Below are 9,776 nucleotides of genomic sequence, written 5' to 3'. Positions count from 1 at the left end.
GCGTTGGCTGGACTAGGCGGCGGAGGCAGCAGCCAGCGATTATCACTGGATAGTCTAATGCATAAAGCTTACTCCCACATGTGTCGTGTCTCAGAACCCAGCAGCACTGTCACCGGATCACGGTTGCGGATCACTGTAGCAGAAAGCCTAACACACAAATTACTAACCGAGCTGGCATGGTTAGCAGCAGTATGAAAAGCTGCGCCTTTCCCCAGTTTTGCACGCAGCAAGAACGAAGAGGCCGCGAGAGATGGGATACGATAATGATATGATATGATTTTCCTGGCCTGGGTGAAAAGGTGCTGTGGACGGTGAGCTGGGGTGAGGTAGTACGTATTTATCCATGGCAACAAGGAAGCAGGGGAAAAGTTGTGCGTGGCATTTTCACGAGGGGTCACAGTCAACGGGAGGCCTTTTCGCTCGCCGGTGTGTGTGAGCCATTGGTGGTGGTGGGTGTGCTGCCAGTATATAAACGTGAAGGCAGGCAGTGGGTGGGTTCTTCTTGCAGAGCAGCTGGGGAGAGAGAGAGAAACAGAGGCCTTGCCTGCCTAATTGCTTGCTCGCCTCTTCCCTCTCCAAAATGGCTGCTGTTTAGTTGTTGACCTGAGAGGACAGCGAGAGAGAGGAGGTGGTGGTCTGGTGGATACATAGATCATTTGGAGCTTACTGTCGCCTCGCAAGAAGCCACACTGCACTTTGGAGCTCCTCGTTTGCCGCTGCTGGGTTGGTTCCTTGTCCTCCCTCCCTGCTCCGGAGCTCTGACCGCCGACGCCGAGTAAGTTTCTGTTTTGTTCTTGTCTCTCCTCCTCCTCCTCCTCCTCCTCCTCTTCTTCCTCCTTGTCTCCCGTGCCCTAGAGTTTTTCCCCCGCCGCCTGCTTGTAGTTTTGCTGCTGCTCACGCTGGTTTGGTCCCTGCGTTCGTTGCAGTTCTTGGGAGGTGCCGAGCAATGGAGGTGGAGGCGCACGAGAAGAAGGGCCACCGGGCCTTCGCCAAGGCAATCAAGTCCTTCGGCTCGCACAGGCGTTCCAACAGGTTTGTTTGCGCTGAAAGATTTGCTTTCTGCCAGCTTCTTTGGTTTTCTTGTGAAGAATTTTCACACCGAGATTCTCCTCCTTGTGGCTTGTGAACGGCAGCGATCTTGACAAGATGTGTAGCAAAGATGCGCTCTATGCTTCAGACAAAACTTTTGGCCAGCCTAAGCAAGCGGTAAGATTTCTCCTCCTCCTGTGCAGCTTCAACAATGTATTTGCTGCAGTTTCTTTGATTTTGAGCGACCCTGTTTCGATTCTGTTTACCAGGAAGATGTGAAGGCCAAGGTGAAGAGCGATTTGAGTAAGGAGGTGCAGCCTGCGAGAGGGGCGCAAAGCTCCCTGAGAAAAGAGGTACTAAATCACTGTAAAAATTCTACTACTTTCCGTAGATTTGCTGTTGACATCTCGCCTTTGAGGTTTTTTATATTTTTACTAGGAAAGTTCATAGTTTAATGCAGATAATAAGCTGCATTTCCGTCTTATCCGCGTGCTTGCTAGGCGCTTTTTTCTTTAAATTTTAGCTGGGCAGTAGGTAGCCTTGATGATTTTGCCAGAATATGAAATGGCGTAGAATTTTTTGTTGAGAGAAGTTCCTGAACATACTCTCTGAACTTGGTTGACAAATGTTTCTTCTTCTGTTTCTTGGCTGATTAAGAAAATGTTTCTCTACTAATTATCCAATCTCTCACCAGGCTTTTCTTGCTGGTCGCTGCCTTTGCTGATGAATTTTGCCTTTAGTACAGCAGACTCACGTGATTGCCTGATGCAGATTCTTCAACTAGAAAAGCACCTCAAGGATCAGCAGGTGGTGCGTGGCGCCCTGGAGAAAGCCATGGGGCCGGACGCTGCCCCGGTCAACAACCTCTTGCACGAGATGCCAGTGCCAAAGGTAGGACACCCATTCACCCAAGAACTGCGGTTAATTTCTCTCTTTTGTGCAATGCTCATCAGTTTATTACCTCGATCCCACAGGCCGCCAACGAGCTGATCCGGGAGATCGCCACGCTGGAGCTGGAGGTCAAGAACATGGAGCAGTACCTGCTCACCCTCTACCGGCAGGCGTTCGAGCAGCAGGCGCCTGCATTGTCTCCCCCGGATCGCCGGGAGGCGCTGAAGCCGTCGGTGAGTGCGCGGTGGTCCGGGCAGCTCCGGGAGGCACCCTGTGCCAGGGTCTCTTGCAAGAGCAGAGGTGATGCTGTGCTCCGGTCCAGCTACCCGCCACCGCCGCCGCCCCGTAAGAAGTGGAATGATCCGTTGATGGACTGCTCTACTTCGGCGTGCTTGGATAGACTGAATGACTCCGATGCGCTCCGCTGCCAGTCTGCGTTGTCGTGCCGTGGCATCTGTTCGTCCAGGATATCGCCGTCGGAGGAGAGTCTTGCCAGGGCCCTTCGCTCGTGCCACTCTCAGCCTTTCTCATTTTTGGAGGTAATGGTTTTCTCTATGAAAAATGGATATGCTAATTTTAGTCCATGTTATGCTGTTACACAATGTAAAAGTAACTTGCTAAAGCTGTTAGAATATGATATTACAGTTTGGTTACTAGTAGATCATAAGAAGAGTGACAGGGATTCAATGATTGAAATGTAGCTGCTCTGTGGAGCTGTATAAGATTCCAGGTCTAAGCTTCTTTTCATGATTTTGTTGAGCAGGAAGATGCTGCTGCAGCCGGGGTGATCAGCTTAGCAGAATATCTGGGCACAAATGTAGCTGACCACATCCCCGAGACTCCAAACAACCTCTCCGAGGAGATGGTGAGATGCATGGCTGGGGTATACTGCAAACTCGCAGATCCTCCGTTGGTTCACCACGGCTCCTCGTCTTCTCCGACATCATCGTTCTCTTCAACAAGCGCAATTTCTCCACAGTATGTGGGGGACATGTGGAGCCCCAATTACAAGCGAGAGACGACGCTGGACTCCCGGTTGATAAACCCGTTCCATGTCGAGGGGTTGAAGGAGTTCAGTGGGCCATACAACACAATGGTTGAGATTCCAGCCATTTGCCGCGATAATCGCAGGCTAAGAGATGTTGAGGATCTTCTCCAGACTTACAAGTGAGCTAATCTCATCCTTATTCTCCGGTGAATGTGATTGTGAATGTATCTTTCGTCTTTCCATTGTTACTGATTCGGTCGTCTACATTGATATTTCAGGTTGATACTGTACCGGTTGGAAACCGTTGATCTGAGAAGGATGACAAACGAAGAGAAGATCGCGTTTTGGGTCAACATACACAACGCACTGCTGATGCATGTAGTGCTTCTCTCCCTGGCCCAAGAAGTTCACTTCTAATTCTTGATACCATGTCTTAACTTTTTATTGATGGGGTCTCGTTGAACTACTTTCGCAGGCTTATCTCAGGTACGGCGTCCCACAGAACAATCTGAAGAAGTCATCAATACTTGTTAAGGTAAAGAGGATACATCTCTGCCGCAGAATCAATGAAATGTTCCTGCAATAAGATGTACTTATTCAGATGAAGTTTCTTCTTTCCCTGACATAATGTTTCATTCACCACAGGCCGTCTGCAAAATCGCGGGACGCAACATCAATGTAGCTCTGATCCAGAACCTGGTTCTTGGATGCAACACACATTGTCCCGGACAGGTATGTATAGCAAGCATGATAGTGTCGAAAACCCGTTAAAGGCGTAAATGTTTGCACTGTACTGATTATGAGCACTGTACTGATTACGGGCACGTCGCAGGCATGCTAATTCCATCTGTTTGATCCTTTTAATGCAGTGGCTACGTACTTTGCTTTACCCAAGGATGAAAAGCAAAGCGAGCAAAGCAGGGCATGAGTGGCAAGCCTTTGCTGTTGCGCAATCGGAGCCTCTTTTACGCTTTGCGCTTTGCTCCGGCAGCCATTCTGATCCCGCGGTAAGCGACTATGCACGCGCTAATCACTGTCATTGTTGCCCTAATCGCTTGTAACGAAGCAAATGCCGCCTTTTCTCCAATCCATACTCATGTGGTTCTTGGCTAGTCTTTAAGCATGCAAAGATTTGGTATGAAAAAGGTGCACGTGTCCTGAGGAAATGATATGATAGCCTGACACAACATTGTCAAAACATGATTATGAAATGAAAACCTTTTGTTGATTAGGAATCTTGATAGGAATCATTCATCATGTTGGGAATCTTTCATCAAAGTACTGCGAGCATAATTACCAGCGGTGCCAAACAAGCCCCTTTACACCTCTTTTTTGCAGGTGAGGGTGTACACCCCAAAGAGGCTGTTCCAGCAGCTGGAGGCCGCCAAGGGGGAGTTCATCCGGGCAACGGTCGGCGTGTGGAGGGAGCAGAAGATACTGCTGCCGAAGCTCGTGGAGGCGTACGCCAAGGACGTCAAGCTCTCGTCGCAGGGCCTCGTCGACATGGTCCAGCGGTACCTCCCGGAGAGCCTGAGGATGGCGATGCAGAGGTGCCAGCAGCAGGGCAGCCGGTCGAGCAAGATCATCGAGTGGGTGCCTTACAACCTCAACTTCCGGTACCTGATCGCCAGGGACCTCGCGTTTCCTCACCTGAGCTGACCTTGTGCTGCTGACCTTGTGAGATGGACTGACCAAGTATATGGTGTATGATAGGTTTATTAGGTCCAGTGGCGAGTCGTGCATTTTGGTTGGCGGTGTAAATTTTTGTGTAGATGAAAGAAAAATAGGGGAAGAAATTGAGAAGCAAACATGTTTACCTTATTTGCCACGCGCTCTTGCATCATAGTACTTTTGTTTCATGGGCCGGCTCATTAAGGTTCTGGAGCGAGTCTGATTTATTCTTCTCGGCATTCTTCTCTGGAACTGCTGAGCTTTTAGCAGATAATCAAAAGGAGTTTGTACAAATAATCCATTGCTTGTAGATGGTGTGGCATACTGGTCTCCAGTTGTTAATATGCTTTGATTTGATTTGCGGAAATTGTGTTTGACTCCCGGGCTCGATGAAGCTCAGTTTTAAAAGATTCAAAAAATCTAATTGTTAGGTCACAGAAAATTCTAAAAACAAATACACACATACCTATAGATGTATACTGCTACTTATTGTAAAGTTCATGGAGAATTTTTTCGCGAGGTGCACAAAAATAATAAAATCATGTATTTATAGCACATGTGCCATTCACTATAAAAGTACATGATTTTAATAATTTTTTTGTACAGCTCACATCAACATCTCATGAAATCCCATCTGATTTTAAAACACAGGAATCCTATAATGATTGCCTTTGGATAGTGCATAGCAAAGAGGCATAGAAATTTTAAAAGATTTACAAGAAAAAGTAAAGCGGTAAAGTGAAGAGGTATTGGACTTCTCAAAAGAAAAAGAACAAAAATGATTGGGATCATGTTATTAGAATTCCTATGGAACGAGGGGCATAGGAACGGGTTACATATTAATTTGGGACCCCAACCCTATGACCCAAATGGCTTTCACAGATTTTTCCCCCGTAAGATTCAGATCCTAAAAAATTTCTAACAAAAATTCTTCAATCCAGAGGCGCTCTTGTATGGTTGGTAGGAAGCGTGGCTCGAGCAGCTCGGGATTCTCACATGCAGGGGCGGATCCAGCTATATGGCGAGGTTTGGCAGCCGCCATACCTAAAATTTGGCAAAAGTATTGCATATATATACTGTATGTATGAAGCTTTGAGCTGAGTCAATGGATTTTTGGTCAGTTTCGTCAATTTGGAGGATGAATACTCGTAGGGGCAGGCAACTCATGGCCTCGAATGTATTTCGCCAGGTAGTTGTATTGTTACCTACGTGTTTCTGCCTCATTATAGGCCTAACTGCCGCTGAAGGAGAGAATTAAGCAATATAGGTGACTTGCATCACATAAGTCAATGACCCACAAGCCCATGTTCTAAACGAGGACACCATTGGCAGTCAATTGCAAATCAATTCACATGTACTCCAGGTAATTGGACATGCTAAAAAATGTACTAGTTGATTGGAGATACACGAGCTGTTTCGTTCAAGCACGGTTGATCAGGAATCGCCTTGCAGCCGCCCCTCAAGCTTGTCTCTAGCTGTGTGATGAGCAGTGCCAACTCCGCGAAACCCAGAGCCTCACCGCTTTCCGTCTCTCCGGTGAAGAAACTAGATCTAATCGAACTCAAATCGTCTGAGGTATTACAATATACAACTAGGAGCAACGGCTACTCCTCCAAACTCATGACAATGTATGTCTTGTTGTGATATTTGTCCCTACTACCGACCGACCGACCGACCCCTAGTCGGTTAACCCCTATGGCATGCAACAGAGGCAGCGATTACAGAGCAACCACGCGATCTTTAGTCAGCGTGGTGGGCATGGCAGCGATCACCGTCAAGAAAGGCAGCAAGCAGGAACGTCACATAGTTATATGTTACTACATTGTTTTTTCCCCTCACAAACTCTGCCACACCTAAAAAATATTCCTGGCTCCGCCACTGCTCACATGCATGGATTCTCTTGCGTAACTACTCACATGCATGTGGGTCCAGCAACAAATTCATGCAAATTAAAACCCGCAAATTTCCTAGGAAATGTTTATTGATTAAAAATTGTTCTTATTTGTAAAAGTGATTGTGTCTTTAAGATTTTTACCAAGCATTTAACTGTTTTTCAAGATAATTTTCATATAGATCACGTATTTTAGTTGTTCATGTGTTTTTAGAATATTCATTTCATTTTTTACCAATACTTAAAAAACATTGGTATAATATTAGTAAGTGTCAATGATTTCTAGATTTTTTTTAAAAAATACTGCCACACTTATCAAAAGTATTCACGATGCGTACAGAATACTCATGTTAATTGTCTTAAATTGTGTTATTTTGAAAAGTGTACAAAGAAAAGTAGATGAAAAAACAGGAAAAACTAAAACTAATAAGAAAAAACAACAAGAAATAAATTGAGATAAAATAGAAACACAGACTACCCCGATGAAAAACCGATAGCCGACAATCGTGTTGTCCCCTGCTGCTGGTCTTCGAACCACACCCGAATGCACGAGGGATGATCGTGTGCCATTGCCGGCAGAAATCCGCAACCTGTGGTGCCGCTATGTGCCGCCCATTTTTTGGGGTGGGCCAGCCCAGTAGGCCTCGGCTCGTCCTGCCGACGTAACCCACATTTTCCCCTCTTTTTTATCCTTTTGTTGCTTTTATTTATATATTAAATTAAATCATTTTTTTTGAAAACTCAAATTTTACTGACGAGATTGAAAATAAGAATTGGAAAAATGTTAACATAGTATTAAACTTTTTAGCTCAAGTTTCAAAATGATGATAACTTTAAAAAAAAATGTACATGACAATGAAAAATTGCTCCCGGATTACAAAAGCTGAGTATAATTCTTTCTAAGAGGTGATCAATTTATAAAATTGTTTTTGTAATGTATAATAAATGTTTCATGCATTAAACAAATGTACGTCACATTTTATGGAAATATTCCCGTGTTTCAGAAAAAGTTTTAGACATTTAAAAAATGTTATGTACTAATGAAAATAAAGTTTTCTTAGTTTAAAACATGTTTATTTCCATTAAAAGTGTGTTGTGACATTTTCAATAAATATCTGTTTCTTTCAGTAAAATGTCCATGAAATTAAAAAAATATACGCTTAAAAAAATGCGTAGTTCAAAATGTTTACTGGCATTTCAAAATGTACACATTGTATTTGAAAAAATGTTAGCATGTATTCTAAAAAGTGTTTGAAATATGTGCTTTAACAAATTGTACATCATCTATGCTTGAAAAATGTCGAACATGTGTCGGAAAATGTTTCACATGTGCTCTAAGATTGTACATTCTGTAATGGGAAAATGGAGATATATGTTGAAAAGAAGCAAAAGAGATAACATTTGAGAAAAGAAACAAAAGAAAACCAAAGAGAGAGAGAGAGAGAGAGAGAGAGAGAGAGAGAGAGAGAGAAGAAAACCAAAAACCAAAAGTAAAAAGATGAATAAATAAAACAATAAAACCTATGAGAAAAAGAAAAATCCAAAAAAAAATCCATGGAAAACAAAAGCATAGAGAAAGAAAGCATATAAAAGAAAAAAAAAAGAGAAAGAAACCGGTCGAGTGAACCTAGCAACTGCTAACCCGCTAGTGTGGTCGCCTGTAAGCGATTCAAATTAGGAATCGTTATGGGCGCACACATAGATGTCGCGCACAACCTGTAGGAAAACCAGGTAGCTCATGTTCGAGGTTCGTTGGGCCAAGATTTTGAAATTTTTTGTTTATGCGAAAAAACATGTTTTTCCTTTCTACAAGAGCCACGGTATTGCTTTCACGAGAGTCACAGCCGTATCTCTCAGAAACAAAAAAAACACATTTTCTAATTTTTTTTTCACGAGAGGTAGGGTTTTTGCTTTCGTGAGAGGCACGGTTGTGCTTTCACGAGAGGCACGGCCGTGCCTCTCAGAAACACAAAAAATGTGTTTTCTGTTTTTTCCTTTCGTGAGAGGCACGATTTTAATTCTACAAGAGGCACGGTTTTGCTTTCGCGAGAGTCACGGCTGTACCTCTTGGAAGCGGAAAAAACACGTTTTCTATTACATTTTTTCTTTCCGTGAGAGGCACGGTTTTACTTCCGCAAGAGACACGGCCGTGCCTCTTTTGAAAAGGAAAAAACACGTTTTCTGTGTTTTTTTCTTCCGCGAGGCATGGTTTTGTTTCCGCGAGAGGCACAGTCGTGCCTTTTTTGTCCGTTTTTTTAAAATAATCCGTCAAAACATATCAACATGGGGTCTAGTTTTAAAAATCTCAACGCGAGAAATCTAATGATGAAAACGGATCGAAATTTGGATGCACGGTTTAAGACCTAAAACTTTTTGAATAAACGAATGTATGAAAAAAGAGAAAACTTCCAAGTTGCGACAAGTAGCGCACTTGCAGTGTGCCACTTGTCACAACCTGAAAAAGTGGAAATGATCTTTAAAAGAAGTACACCTTAATTAGTGATTTTGGGTTCACTGCATCAAACAGTCGAGCAAGCGCATTGAGGGCTCTCACTTGTTTGCCCGTTGGAGACATTATACTGCCGATGCGATTTTCTTCCATTAGGTTTTTTTCCTTTTGATTTTTCAACAAGAAAACCTGCTACTGAATTTTGTAATATAAAAATTACATACCATAATAAATTTTTAATATATTTTAAGTCATTAAATTTTTGCTTTTAAAAAATGAAATATAGTCACAAATTGAAAATTGTGAATTTTAAAAAACATTTTCAAATTAAAAATGTTCTTGTTTTTTCAAAAAAAGTTTTTGATTTACAGAAATGTTTGTGTTTACAAAACATGCTGTCAAATTTAAAACTTGTTCATATATTTTGAAAATTATTCTCAAATATAAATAATGTTAGAAAAAAATCATAGATTTAAAAAATGTTCTTATATTTTGATTTCTCTCTCTTGTCTAGAAGAAAACATGAATTTTAAAAGTATTCATTTATTTTTTATTTGTTCAAGAATATAAAATTGAAAATCTCTACTCCTATAGAAATGCGAGTTGGTGATGCTGGTGTGCCTGCCTTCAGGCTATATGTATCGTCCGATCTGAAATCTAAGGTTGAGATTGAGACTGAGACATATTGTGCACAACCAACCGCCAAAACACGAATAGTCTAGAGGTTTCTCCTTCTCTAGGAAAACTGATTATTCTAGAATCCCTCCAAACCTCTAGACTATTCATGATATATGCAATTATATACTGATTCATTGCAAGCGTGAGATTATTGACATTAACAATTTAACATGTATATA

General features: G+C 42.6%; 1 protein-coding gene across 1 annotated transcript; it reads left to right on the top strand.

Annotated features, from left to right (window-relative positions):
- The first annotated feature begins 378 nt into the window (after positions 1-378).
- Positions 379-4,716, top strand: LOC123105154 (uncharacterized). The gene is made up of 12 exons (XM_044527158.1): positions 379-775; positions 927-1,032; positions 1,134-1,206; positions 1,299-1,382; positions 1,801-1,920; positions 2,004-2,459; positions 2,684-3,087; positions 3,187-3,286; positions 3,384-3,443; positions 3,554-3,640; positions 3,778-3,915; positions 4,247-4,716. Exons 2-12 carry the CDS (start codon positions 947-949, stop codon positions 4,565-4,567), a joined length of 1,929 nt encoding a protein of 642 aa, XP_044383093.1. The 5' UTR covers positions 379-775; positions 927-946; the 3' UTR covers positions 4,568-4,716.
- The last annotated feature ends 5,060 nt before the right edge of the window (positions 4,717-9,776 follow it).

Source organism: Triticum aestivum, chromosome 5A (assembly GCF_018294505.1).
Source record: "Triticum aestivum cultivar Chinese Spring chromosome 5A, IWGSC CS RefSeq v2.1, whole genome shotgun sequence".
NCBI lineage: Eukaryota > Viridiplantae > Streptophyta > Magnoliopsida > Poales > Poaceae > Triticum > Triticum aestivum.
This window is presented reverse-complemented; position numbering and strand designations above follow the sequence as displayed.